We start from the raw sequence: 15,174 nt of genomic DNA on the forward strand, positions 1-15,174 counted from the left end.
GCTGCACAGAGCCAGGGCAGGCAAGGAGCCTGCCTTAGCCCCACTGCACCACTGACTGGACTTTTAGCACCTATTAAAATCTCCCAAACTGCTTTCAATAGTCACCAGGAGATTGATGCTGATTCCAGTAGACTCCCAGACAATGCGGGAGGGTTCGCAATCCTATACAATACCACTCACTGAACTTTGCCTCCCAGTCATGAGTGATGGGGGAAGGGAGCGGTGGCCAGACCAAACCTGTTCAGGGGTCTAAATAGGGTTGCTACCTTTGAGATTCAGAAAAAACAGCCACTGCCCTATCCACCATCAGCTTGACCCTCCTTTTCCCCTGCCACCATCCTGACCCTCTTCTTCCTCTCCCAGGCACCCTCCTACCATCATTAGTCTGACCTTCCTCTTTGCCTCCCAAGTGCCCTCCCTCCAGTCTGTCCCTCCTCTTCCCACTTCAAGCTTCTCCACCACCAGCCTGACTCTCCCTTGTTCCAGGAATCCCCACACTCATCCTGACCCTGGTCCCCCTCCTCACCCTTCCCTGCTGGTGAGCCTCAGGTGCATTCTGCTTCCTGGAGCCAAAGGGAACGTAAGAACGGCCATACTGGGTCAGACCAAAGGTCCATCCAGCCCAGTATCCTGTTTACTGACCGTGGCTAATGCAAGGTGCCCCAGAGGGAGTGAACCTAACAGGTAATGATCAAGTGATCTCTCTCCTGCCATCCATCTCCACCCTCTGACAAACAGAGGCTAGGGACATCATTCCTTACCCATCCTGGCTAATAGTCATTAATGGACTTAACCTCCATGAATTTATCAAGTTCTCTTTTAAGCCCTGTTATAGTCCTAGCTTTCACAACCTCCTCAGGCAAGGAATTCCACAGGTTGTGTGCTGTGTGAAGAAGAACTTCCTTTTATTTGTTTTAAATCTGCTGCCCATTAATTTCATTTGGTGGCCCCTAGTTCTTATATTATGGGAACAAGTAACTAACTTTTCTTTATTCACTTTCTCCACGCCACCTATGATTTTATATACCTCTATCATATCCCCCCTTAGTCTCCTCTTTTCCAAGCCGAAAAGTCCTAGCCTCTTTAATCTCTCCTCATATGAGACCCGTTCCAAACTCCCAATCAAGCCCCAACTTCTGCATCAGTGCATGGAGAGTCTGGCATGTGGATCAGGCCCAAGTGCTGTGCCAGCAGTACTTCCAATGGCCGGATGACCTGTATGCCATAGTGGAAGCTGCTGCTGATGTAACGCCAACAGACTCCAGTCGTCGGCCGGCCAGATCAAACCGGGGACCTCTGTAGCTTAGTGCATGAGCCTCTACCGCGTGAGCTAAAAGCCAACAGGCTGTTAGCTAAGGCTGTAGAGCAGACTTATTCTATCTCTCTCTAAGTGGTCTTGGTGCCACTGGGTGGGACAGAACACCACATCCAGGGGGTGTGTGGGCTGCACTGGCACTAGGGTTACCACCTTTGAAATGCCAAAAACCCAGCATCCACCCCACAAGGCAAGCCTGCCACAACCCCACCCCCAATCACAAGGCAACTCCACAAACCGCGCCCCTACAGTCACTTGTATCTAGACAGAGAACACATATAGATTAGATTGATAACATCGCATGTCTCCTCACTCTCGTGTGACTCAAATCCTCTCTCACACACACAATGCGCTTGCACATTGGTAGCCCGACAGCTGTTGTAAGATGCTACCAGTGTGGTGCTCTGCTCTGCTCAATGTTGGTATCACTCGGCTGCGTGTGTGTGTTCCCTCTGTGTGCTGTCCCAGCTTTGCGCAAACAGCTGACACAGCAGACCCAAAAAGAACCCCCAATGATCACAGAGTCTAATAAGGTACAAAGGCACGTCAGCCAGGTTTATTGCCATATGGACACAATTGCAGTTCCCTGTGGATTTCTTAGTCCAATTCAGGGCATACTACGAGAAAGTGCCTCTTGGCAATGGACTCAGCTCAATCAGTGGCGGGACTTTCCACTGCCCCCTCGGCTGGACAAAGACACTGCCCCAGGTGTACTTCGTATACACAGGTACAAACAAGTTACACATCACTCCTGACATATTGAGGTACAGCCCCTCTACGCAGTAAGGTGCCGCCTCTCACCTTGTACATGTTGGTTCGAACAAAACAACTCTATCCATCATATTAGCCGTTTGGCCTTGTTATTGGGATGGGTCAGCCTGTTCCCTGTTATCTGTGGAATGTTCCAGTATAGGGTGTTCTGGTACCATGTTTATACTTCAGTCTACTAGGTGAATGTATGTTTATGCAACATCAGCCTTTTCCTTGCCAGCTTCTGTGAGCGGGGCCTGCCTTTGACTCACAGCTTAACTTTGCTTGATATTAGCAAAGTCTTGACCATTTACTTTAGTTCAGGCCTCAGGCCTCATATTGGGCCTTTATCAGGGCCTGTACTTAGTACAACAGCTACTGTATTTTCAACAGTTTTGATCTGTTATCACTTAAAATATGGAAGTGGGAACACTGCAGCACCTTTAGCTGGACACAGAAAGTTTTAACATTTGATATCCCAGTGTATAGTGGTAATGCAAATCTTTAGACCCCCATAATTCTCCCTCTCTCCTCCCCTGAGCAAATTAAATTATTTTTCTGGAAGATGGCAAATCCATAGAAAAACTAGGAAGTAGGAAGACTTTAACTATCTTTTCTTCTTCATATTATTAGCTAATCTCACTAGTTTTACACACTTTTCATTTCTTCCTTCTTTTCAGAATGCCACCTACATTGACGATACTAAACTGAGAACTCCAACCGAGGGCAGAGAAATAATACAAAGGAACCACTGTTAGAAATATAGGCAGAGCACAAACACAAGCTAGACAAGCACAAGTTAACTTGTTTTAAAAATAATCCCAAAACACAATTACTCAATAGAGGGAACATACTTGAAAAGCAGCAGCAGCAGCGTAGCAGACAACAAATTAGACATGATGCCAAAATGCAAACAGCAGTAAAAAGAGTGATTTTAGGTTGCATAGGTGGAGGCCTTATACCACAGAACAAAGACATAGCAGGCTCTCTTCAGGAACTTGTGGGATCAGACCTAGAATACAGCTTTTAGTTCTAAGTACTCTGAAGCCACAAAGTTGTATATATAGGTAAATTGGAAAATCCAGCAAAACCAATTAGAATAGTGGAGGGATTGATGTGTGATATATATACTGGTATCTAGTAGCCTACTTCAAAACCATATTCAGATGCACTCCTAATATTATTTCTTTGGTACTTTTCCATTACTCATGGCTGCCCACACTGAGATAATATAGCTGTCATTTCCTGTTATCTGGCATTTTCATGGACATTCCTTAGAAGAAACAGATTTACAACTTGCGTGTATCAGAGTTTTACACAGAGAGTATAAATTTAAGGCATACTTTGACTAAATATTCTTTGTACTTTTAAAAAAAATCCAGCAATCTAGTTTTATTTAAATAAACTGGAATTACACAAGAAGCATCAGAATTACTTGGTGTGACTCCAGAGGAAAGATGTTCCAAATGGACATCATAGAGCTTTCTGGGTTTTTCTATATTCTAGAATTTTATTGTTTGCATGAAACTGGAAGAGAAGGGGGAAGCTCCATATTAAACTGTAAGAGAAAAGAGTTAAGTTTTAACGGTCCCAAGTGTGTTATACATAAGCCACTTGGATGCAAGTGAGGTGTTGATGGGATCTTTCACTACCTCAAGTTTAACATAGTGTGTGGCAATTAAATTGGCCATTTGCACACAGAAGGATGACATTTAACTCTCAAGAAGAATGAAAATTTCTTTAATTCAGTTATGTATAACATTCCTTTTGGATATGATCTCAGCAGAGGAAGAGGGAGAAACAGCATGGATACACTAGGAAAAAAGTGTGGTTTTGTCATGTGCTACCTAATACATGTTAAAATCCTAGCATAGAAAAGGCAGATGTGGAGGGTGGCAGTTTATCTGAACCAGATAACGTGTTAAAACCAAAATTTTCTTTGCCTATACTAGGATTTTAACATGGGTTAGCTAGCCCTTTTTTCATAATGACAAGACCAGAGAGAGAGAAAGACGGGGCAGAGGGTTAACCCATTCCAGGATCATAAGATGTGAAGTATAGATAAGGGGAGTGAAAATAAAATGCAACTAGTTCTACCTTCTCATTCCCCTCTAGACCACAGCTTCTCAAGAATACACTTAGTACAAAAGCCGGTTTAGACACTAGATTTGCAAGTGCACAAACTGATGCTAGAGGCTTAAATGTAGGAACAGGCTGAGCTTAGATTTGGCCTATGTACTAGCCAAACCAATAACCAAACAAAGATAAAATTCCTTCAAAAGTATATATACATTACAGATTAAAAGGAGGATGTAATTAGAACTCTATGACATTTTTTATTGCAAAAAGGTGTATTTTGTACTACAAGAGAGCTATATTGAAGTTAAATTCTAGGTAGTCTTTACCTTATGTAGCTATCTAATAGGTAAAACCTGGGTGGTTTAACTTGAAGTACAAAATACCCCTTTTTTGCAGTAAAGAAATAGCCTAAAATCTTGAAAGGTAGAACACTAGATGTTGGGGAGAGCCCCGTGCATCCCACTGCCACTATTATGGCAGCAGGTCCTGCAGGAGCTGTGCAATGCCAGCCCCACTGCAGTGCTCCACACTGAAGGAATTAGTTAAGGTTTCCAAACACTGATGGCTTGTCTACATAAAGAAATTTTTTGCAACAGTGTTGTTACAACAGAGTACAAATCCCCAGCAGAGATATGCTGCACTTGTGCAAAGTAGAATAACTTGAACCAGTCTGAGCCTCACTTTACAACAGTGTATCACATCTACACTGTATCAGCATAGTTCTACAAGTACCAAAATCCCTAACAGAAGCAGGCTTTAAGCATAGTAAATGCCATCTGGCAATAAAAACCAATGAGATTTAAATAATGGATGCATTTTTCCCCAGTAGTGATGGAACTAGGTTCCTGAACATTAAACATTAGAAATCACCTTCTTATACTATTAGTTAAGCAGCTCTTACCTCAGAGAATCTTTGTACATCCTGGGTTAGAGTTCCCACCCTCTTCCATTGATAATATTTGAGTAACTTCAAAATTGCAGGATTCACTGCATTATCAGATGGCACTGTCCGGAAGAAATAAGGATATTTTTTCTTATCCGCTAACTCGGGGGTTGTTGCTGCAAATGAAAGCTGAAAAACAAAGAAATGGAAATCTCAATGAGTGAAATCTAATTGCTGTCCCCATAAGAAGCTTACCCTACTTAATGCAAGGCAAAGTACATGAGGTGATGAATTATGGACATTTGGAGAGTTTTTGACTGTCTTATGTTAAAGAAATAACAAACCTATTTGAAATCTTGCTACAATCTTTTAGTTTTCAGAAATAAACCTTTTCAACCTTAAAATCAATACCAGATATCCTATTAAAATCACAACATTGTAGTCCATCTGCTACAAATTTAAGTTCATGACTCATTAGAGTTTTAAGAGGGTTGCACTACAAATTTCCCTGGGTCAGATTAACCACACCTATATTAAAAACTAGGGGCAAGAAGCTTTTGGGGAGAAAACCTCTGAAGAATCCCCTGTGGAAATCCCTCCAATGTCCCTCCACAAGGAAGGGTCCAGAGCCCACTGCCAATCCTGGTCACCACTCTGCAGCATCAGTGGAAGTTGTGGGTGTGCGGAACATTTAAAAATAAAGCCATTTAGTGGCCTCCATGTGGATTCAGGTGTCTAAAGCCATGGAGGAAGTCCCTGGCTCCAAATCTCCAAGTGTGTTAGTTAGACAATGGCTCTCTCTGGACTGTTGTATTAGGACAGAGCCAGATTGTCCCTGGCTCTTGCACAACTTTTAAAATTAGGCCATTTGGGTGCCTAAATGTGGAGTTAGATGACTAACGCCAGGCACACATCTGGAAACGTTGGCTAAGCTTCTCTGACTACGTTTCTCCTCTGTAAATTGGAGAGGATACAGACTCACATCTCAGTGGGGTTTTTGAGAAGTAATGAGTAACTGTTTTTTAAAGTGCTTTGAAAACCAAGGCACTGGCTCAGTGCTGAAAATGGCAGTTGGAGTCTAGGTTCCCAATGTTTTCAACACCAATCATAGTATTATAGTACTGGAAGGGAACTCAAGAGTCTTCTAGTCCAGTCCCCTGAACTCATGGCAGGACTAAATATTATCTAGACCATCCCTGACGGGTGTTTGTCCAACATGCTCTTAAAAGTCTGCAATGATGGAGACTCCATAACCTTCCCAGGCAATTTATTCCAGTGCTTAACCATCCTGACAGTTAGGAAGTTTTTCCTAATGTTCAGCCTAAACCATCCTTACTGCAATTTAAGCCCATTGCTTCCTGTTCTATCCCTCAGAGGTTAAAGAGAACAATTTTTCTCCTTCCTCCTTGTAACAACCTCTTATGTACTTGAAAATGGTTATCATGTCCCCTCTCAGTCTTCTCTTTTCCAGACTAAACAAACACTATTTTTTCAATCTTCCCTCAGAGGCCATGTTTTCTAGACCTTTAATCATTTTTGTTGCTCTTCTCTGGACTTTCTCCAATTTGTCCACATCTTTCCTGAAATGTGGCACCCAGAACTGGACACAATACTCCAGTTGAGGTCAAATCAGCGTAGAGTAGAGCAGAACTACTTCTTGTATCTTGCTTACAACACTCCTGCTAATGTATCCCATAATGACGTTTACATTTTTTGCAACAGTGATACACTGTTGACTCATATTTAGCCTGTGATCCACGATGACTCCCAGATCCCGTTCCACAGTACTCCTTCCTCACACAGAGACTTTACTTACCCTCTGCAGGGTTTTTCAAATGCCCCTTGCATCCCAACCATTCATATTTGTGTGCTATATTTGTGGATATCCAGTTGGGTACCTTATGCATCAATACCTATGATACCCTCATTTCTTCCTCTCAGATCTCATCTACCTTTCACTTTACCTCTCCAGTCCTCCTCCTGCATCACCATTTCCCTGGATTCTAGTTACTCTCCTCCTTCCCTGGGTCTCCTTCGTGCCCCTAATGTCCTTTCTGTCTCTCCTACAGGTTATCTTCTGTCTGCTTTTCTTCTGCCCAACTTTCAACCTAATATTCCAACTTTCTCTTTCTTCTTTTCCTTTCTCACTGAAAGGGGGTTTTCTCCATCCTCTTGATGTCTCTATCTACCCTCAAACCAATCCTGAGCCACCTGCTGCACATAGACACTGTTGTAGGGGCAGCGCACTCAGGTACACATTTAAGGATGCCAGTTTCTATCTCCATGCATCAGGAAACAGCAGAACTGAGAAAGTCAAAAGCACCCTGCTGAATTGTCTGATGTGCAAAATTACTGCTGCTGAAAGGCAGCACAGTTTTGCGAATGACTTTCAGACAAACCATATGGAGCTGCTCAGGGGATAGCATATGTGGTACCTGTGTTTGCCTCAGGCCTTCCCACCTACTTCCTGAAAATGCCATTTCTGACATCCATGGGATACTTGTGGTTATTTTCTGTAACAAGTTTAATACTCCAAAACTTCTGCCAAGAACCTGGCTCTCCGGCTGCTGTCACCCATGCATGGCTTTTGAATCTCTTTATTGTAACAATTTGATAAAAAATTGGGGCTCTCCATATCATATAACAGAAGGGAACATATGGCTCACAGTGATTTATTTGTAGATGAATCCATACAAAATTCACTGTTCTTATGCCAGAAGGATTTTTGGTTGATGCTGAAAAAAGCAACAGAAGTTGTATAATGAGATCATAATAAAACTGATCTTTCAGGCTCAGTAGAAGAGTGATAGAGCACAGGTGTAGTATATAAATGTACCCAAGCGCACTATTATGTACATTTGTATTTTTGACCGTGCATTCTTTAAATTATATTGATAGTCAAAAAGAGATGAGTCTAAACCAAAACATCAGATCTAAATACTCCTGCATATTGACAAAGATTGGATGTAGCTTGGAAAAGATAGGAGCTGGAGCCTGACCCTAACTCAGAAAAATAATGCTGCATTGGTTTGAATTTGGTCCGCATTTGGGAGGTTATTTTCACAAACAGAAGGGGTACAAACCCAAAAAAGAAAAACAACAAAGTTAACGTTTGCAGAAATGGTTGCTTTACCCTCCATAGCTCACCAAGGAAAGTTTCCTGCTGCTCACTGGACAGCAGCGGAGTCAATTTTTCAAGCCCTATACTACTATCCATTTAACACTGCCCTGTGAAATATTCTAAATAATTAAAGCAAAGCTTCACTTATCAAAATTTATGAGCAAAGTGCATTTTATGATCATGTAGCCTTGATTTTCTTTCACGGCATTGATTGGCTTATTCGTTACTTCATAAAATTTAATATTCTGCCATGTGTCTTCAAGTAATTAATTCAGAGAGCAAAGGAATGAAAGCCCGTGAAAAGAACCGTACAGCTTCTCTGGTTTTCCGAGTAAAGTTAAACTTTCTTTAAGGTACTATACAAAAGAGTGCTATAGCTGTAAATGAAGACCTCCACATCAAGTTGAGAGAGAAAAGATCTTCGAGTAAACAGTCTAGCATGAAAAGGCAGCTGACAGCTATGCTGTACAAAGCCTGGTGACTGGAAGAGACTTCATTTGGGAATTAATTGAATAAAAAAAAATCTAACAAAGAAAATAATATGGTTGTTCTTTAAGAAATAAAAGTTGTTGAGATTTTACAGCAACACAAATGAAGGGAGGAGCTGAGGCAAGTTTCATATTGTCATGGTATAATTCCCCACTCTGCACCTTAGCATCCAAAAGATGGGGTCCCAGCATGAATTCCTCTAAGCTCAATTACCGGCTTAGAACCTGTAGCGCTGCCACCAACCAGGAATTCCAGTGCCTGGTACACTCTGGTCCCCCCAAAACCTTGCCCGGGGACCCCCAAGACCCAGACCCTCTGGATCTTAACACAAGGAAAGTAAACCCTTTCCCTCACAGTTGCCTCTCCCAGCCTTCCCTCCCTGGGCTACCCTGGAAGATCACTGTGATTCAAACTCCTTGAATCTTAAAACAGAGAGGAAAATTTACCTTCCTCTCTCCATCTCTCTTTCCCTCTCATATTCTCCCTGAGAGAGACAGTAATCCTAACACAGAGAGAAATTAGCCTCTCTCTCCCCCTTCCCTCCTTTCTCCCCACCAATTCCCTGGTGAATCCAGACCCAGTCCCCTGGGGTCTCACCAGAATAAAAAAAACAATCAGGTTCTTAAACAAGAAAAGCTTTTAATTAAAGAAAGAAAAAACAGTAAAAATTATCTTTGTAAATTTAAGATGGAATATGTACAGGGTCTTTCAGCTATAGACACTGGGAATACCCTCCCAGCCTAAGTATTCAAGTACAAATTAAAATCCTTTCAGCAAAATACAAATTTGAACTCCTTCCAGCCAAAGACACATTTGCAAATAAAGAAAACAAACATAACCTAACTTGCCTTATCTACCTAGTACTCACTATTCTGGACATATGAGACTTTATCAAAGAGATTGGAGAGAAACCTGGTTGCATGTCTGGTCCCTCTGAGCCCCCAGAGTGAACAACAACCAAATTCTAACAGCACACACACAAACTTCCCTCCCTCAAGATTTGAAAGTAACCTGTCCTCTGACTGGTCCTCTGGTCAGGTGGCAGCCAGGCTCACTGTTCTTGTTAACCCTTTCCAGGCAAAAGAGATATGAAGCACTTTTGTTCTATTAACTCTTACTCATCTGTTTATGACACATACCCAGGGACATGTGCCTGCCTAGAAGGAGTAGAGTACAAAGAAGCTTGGTCCTGTCATGTTTCTTTTACCAACAGGTATATATTGTGGACAAGGAAAGAACTAGAGAGGAGCGACTACTACTACAGGAATAAGTAGTCATTGGGGGGGAAAATACTACTTCATCCAACCATAGAGGCACACAGTATGTGTAGTGTATAAAAAAATATAATTAGGGCTGTCAATTAATCGCAGTTAACTCACACGATTAACACAAAAAATTAATAATGATTAAAAAGATTAATCACGATTAATCACACATAACAATAGAATACCAATTTATTATATAATTTATTATAATTTATTAAATAGTTTTGAATGTTTTTCTACATTTTCAATATTGATTTCAATTACAAAACAGAATGCAAAGTGCACAGTGCTCACTTTACATTATTATTTTTTATTAAAATATTTGCACTGTAAAAATAATAAAAGAAATAGTATTTTTCAATTCACCTCATACAAGTATTGAAGTGCAATCTCTTTATAGGGAAAGTGTAACTTACCAAATCCTTTTTTTTTTCGGTTACATAACTATACTCAAAAACAAAGTGTAAAACTTTAGAGCCTAGAAGTACTCTCAGTCCTACTTCTTATTCTGCCAATTGCTAAGACAAACAAGTTTGTTTACACTGACAGGAGACTCTGCTGCCTGCTTCTTATTTACAATTTCACCGGAAAGTGAGAACAGGAGTTCACATGGCACTTTTGTACCCGGCATTGCAAGCTATTTACATGCCAGATATGCTAAACATTCAGATATCCCTTCATGCTTTGGTCATCATTCCAGAGGACATGGTGCCATGCTGATGATACTCATTAAAAAGTAATGCATCAATTAAATTTGTGACTGTACTCCTTGGGGGGAGAATTGTATATCTCCTGCTCTGTTTTACCCACATTCTGTATATATTTCATATTATAGCAGTCTCAGATGATGACCCAGCACATGTGGTTTTAAGAACACTTTCACTCCAGATTTGACAAAATTCAAAGAAGGTACCAATGTCAGATTTCTAAAAATAGCTACAGCACTTGGTTTAAGAATCTGAAGCACTGTCCAAAATCTGAGAGGGATGAGGTGTGGAGCATGCTTTTAGAAATCTTAAAAGAGCAACACTGATGCGGAAACTACAGAACCCAAACGATCAAAAAAGAAAATCAATCTTCTTCTGGTGGCATCTGACTCAGATAATGAAAATGAACATGCGTCAGTCTGCAATGCTTTGGATTGTTATCAGGTAGAACCCATCATCTGCATGGAAGCATGTCCTATGGAATGGTGGTTGAAGCATGAAGGGACATATGAATGTTTTGCGCATCTGGCATGTAAGTATCTTGCAACACCAGCGAAAAGAGTGCCATGTGAACGCCTGTTCTCACTTTCAGGTGACATTGTAACCAAGAAGCAGGCAGCATCATCTCCTGCAAATTGTAACCAACCTTGTTTGTCTGAGATATTGGATGACCAAGAAGTAGAACTGAGTGGACTTGTAGGCTCTAAATTTTACATTGTCTTATTTTTGAATGCAGGTTTTTTAATACATAATTCTACGTTTTTAAGTTCAACTTTCATGATAACGAGATTGTACTAAAGTACTTGTATGATGTGAATAGAAAGATATATTTTTTTGTTTTTTACAGTGCAAATATTTGTATTAAAAGATAAACAGAAAGTGAGCACTGTACACTTTGCATTCTGTGTTCTAATTGAAATTAATATATTTGAAAATGTAGTAAACATCCAAAATATTAAAAATAAATGGTATTCTTTTGTTGTTTAACAGCATGCATAATCACAGTTAATTTTTTTAATTGCTTGGCAGCCCTAAATGTAATACGACCATTTCAATTAGAAAGGCATTTTCCTTCACCCTCCTTTTCAAAGGACTAAACGGGTTTCATTTAAGTGATATAATGACATAAACTGAGACAATCCCTAGTTCAGATGAGTCTTGGAGCATAAGAATGATGTTTAGGGAACTTTATTCCAAGCCTCATATGATCCACATTTGTGTCAATCTATGTCATTATGTCATTTAAATAAAACCTAATTAGATGTGTGAAGGAACAACTGTTGTACTAATATCACAGTCCAAATATTAAGTTTAAAAATGGCATATAACCATTAATGAATAGCATCTCAGAGGAAAAACTGCTTTTACTAGTTTGATTTTTGGGATAGGTAAACTAGTTTAATCCATCATATTAACACACATGAGAATATGAAGAACTGAAGTCATCAGTTTAGTCTACTATCATGTGCTTCAGTTAACTGAAGAAAAGTTTGGAACTCAAAACTCCATATATTCTAATTAAAATGACATCAATCATAACTGGTTGAAGAAGTCTGATATGAGTATGGAAGACCCTGGAATTAAAAGGAAGGAAAACACTAGAGATAATCAAATCACATGGGAAGGTTAGTAAAGATAGCAATGGTGTTAATGAATGGATTAGTATATTGTAGAGTTTGCCATTGAACAACCTATGTGTGCTATTAAATAGTATGTTAAAATGTTTGCTAAAAATTAAAGGGAATTATAACTCTACTGTAAGAAAACATCTGTGCAGGAAAATGAAGAAATCAATTATAAATCAGATTGGGTGGAATGAACATCTTCCTTTTATATAACAGTAGAACAAAGAGAGTGATTATGCTTTTTCACAACATTATGCATTGGTCAGACTTAAATTAGAACCCCTACAGAAGAGGTGCACTATCTAGTAATCGTTATTAATGACATTGTTAATGGATAATGTTTGAATGTAGATAAATGCATATTCCTCCTGCATTGACTATTCAGTGCCTGACACTAGCTATTCATAAATGTTTACAAAGTGTGGACATCTATATTTAAAGGTGACTGGCCAAGTTTTTTCAAGTTTGTTCACTTTTCCATTTTATGACTTTTAGTATAAAGATTAACTTCTGCTTTATTTAGTTTTATCAACCCCCTTCTTTCATAATTTTAAAAATAGTGGCTATTTTCCCTCTCCTCCACAACTTGCCCATCTTATGGAAAAACATTAGTGAGAGGGATTTAAACTTTTCCTCCTCCTGTCCTTACTTGCAAACCAAGCAGATAGCTTTTATCATATTATCTTTACCCATATATATTTATACATTGCTACACTCTTTTGCTAAATGTGCCTCCCAGTTCAGAGAGAGTAAGAGAGGAATAATTCATGAACAAGGAGCAGTTTAGATCATAACACAGTGATAAATATGTCCACAGACTTTGTGATGTCACTATGTCACAGAAAACGAAGTTACATGAGACGCTGAGGCTAATGAGGGTACCCAAAAAGCAAATTTCAAGGAGGAATAAAAGACAGACAAAATGTTTTGTTTGTATGTACGTGTATGCGCACACACACACACACAGAGTTTAACATATGTGCTAACTGGAGTACTCGAAACATTCAAAAAGCGTTGTAGGTGATCACTTTTAAAAAGCTTTATTTGGAAAACCTAGGTACTAGAGAGAGCAGCTGGAGGTTTGAGCAATTGCTAGTGATAAAATGTGGAGATTAGAAGCCAGGTATAACAGATGTGATTGAGCAAATTCTACTGAGAGACAAGCAGAAGGCTTCAAAGAGGGGAAAACAGAGTTTAACACTTTCAGCAAGACAGGAAGACATAATTCAAAGTAAGAAAAACTAACTGGAATATAGACTGAGTGCCAAAGGAATCACAGTAGGCTAGATTCACAAAGGTACTTAGGTGCCTAAACGCCTTTGTAGGCATCTCAGTCCTAGTATTAGGCAGCACTGATGTTCACCAAACCACTTCTCAGCTATCACATAACCCTGTAGGTGCCCAGGTCCTTAAATCCCGATATTTCCCCACAGGTAATGAGCTGTGTGGAGCCCTACCTCATGCCTAAGCTCTGGGAGGACTCTCACACTAGGCATTCCCCTACTTCTCTTCTGGGCAGGGCCTGAGCCAGTCGGCATGTTCAGCACACACCTAACCTGCAGAAAAGACAGCTGTGGCACACAGGAATTTTGGGGGTTGGCTGGCTTGCATATATGTGTATCAAAATACCCAGCAGCCTGGGGGGCTAGAGCACTCACCTGTAGGATCACCACAAGGGGGGAGCAGAAGGAGCAGAGCCCCTACTGTGCTCCTGACACATTCAGTAGGATTTTGTCCCCCAGCTGTAGTGGTGCTGCTGTTGCAGCCTCAGAGGCAGTGTGGTGCAGCACCGATGGGTCTCCTCTCCCTGCCCATAGAGAACAGAAGCAGAGGAGACACTCAAGCTGCTACTGCTGCTGGCTTTTGGGGGTGGTGCAGCCTCTCTGGGGCTGCCTGGACACTGCCTGTAGGAAAGTGGGGATGCCAACGAGTCAGATCTGGTTCTGGGAGTACCTTGTGAGGGCATGTCAGTGACCTGGCTCTGGGGGTGCTATGGGTCGGGGGGCAGTGGTGGCCTGGAGAAAGACACTGCCACTGCCAAGCCTGTTTTACTGCGCAGCCTGTACAGGTCCCATAGGACCCTGACCTCTGCCGCCAGAGCTGATACGATTAAGTAAAATTTTGGGAAACATTTGGTATGGTTTTTAAACTTCACTCCTCCTGGTTGAGAACCCAAGTGGTTGCTGCTCACCTGGGCTGTGGGAGACTGCATTTAAGTCCATGCCCCAACCTCAGCATGTCTCCCACCTCCCAGGTGAGTGCCCTAAGCACTGAGCTAATGGCTCCCTCTCTCATTTATCACAAGAAAGGACTGTTCTGGCTTAAGGGCCTAACACCAGGAGAAGCTTATGACTAAGAATCCTGTGTGAAGATAGGTGCCTTCCTCTGGTTTGTCAGTCAAGTACCTATGGGCCAATCAAGTCAGAAACCTAAGTCCCTTTGTGGTGCTGGACCCTGAGTGTCACTCTTCTCCTCAGCATTTCACTCCTGTTAGTTTAGGCAGCTTCCCACTTAGGTTGCTGACTTCTGAGAATCATTTTTGCCTACCTCTCTCCGTTTGATGCCTAGTGAGCCCAAGTGCCTAATTTGGGTCTGTCAATTCCACTTGGCAGCAGAGCTAAGAGTTAGGCATTGCGACAGCTTTTCACTAATACAACTTCCTTTGTTTTGAAGCTATGCAAGGACCTGGTTCCAATGAGCAGGACAGCTGTGTCTCATTGCTAATAGTAATCGGGTAAAACTGAGGCACGTTTTCAGAGTTTCATCTCATCCCAGGAGCTGGAAGTGAAAAACAAACAGAAGTTCCTAACTGAATTCAAAGAGGAAGAAGAACAGACAGGATCCAACAAGTCAAGAAACATCATTTATTTGAAAAATAAAGAAAAGAAAAAGGAAGGGTGAAGCAGAATCTGGAGCACTCCAGTATGGAAGAAATACCGT

The 15,174-nt window shown here is 41.0% G+C and overlaps 1 protein-coding gene across 1 annotated transcript in view; it reads right to left on the reverse strand.

Moving 5' to 3' along the window:
* GABBR2 (gamma-aminobutyric acid type B receptor subunit 2) overlaps window positions 1–15,174 on the reverse strand; it is a 930,408-nt gene that overhangs the window by 588,199 nt on the left and 327,035 nt on the right. The window contains exon 3 of the mRNA XM_030551629.1: window positions 5,046–5,216. Within this exon, the coding sequence (XP_030407489.1) occupies window positions 5,046–5,216 (171 nt within the window). The remainder of the gene's footprint in view (window positions 1–5,045; window positions 5,217–15,174) is intronic.

The sequence above is a fragment of the Gopherus evgoodei genome, chromosome 2 (genome assembly GCF_007399415.2).
Source record: "Gopherus evgoodei ecotype Sinaloan lineage chromosome 2, rGopEvg1_v1.p, whole genome shotgun sequence".
NCBI classification, from domain to species: Eukaryota; Metazoa; Chordata; order Testudines; family Testudinidae; genus Gopherus; species Gopherus evgoodei.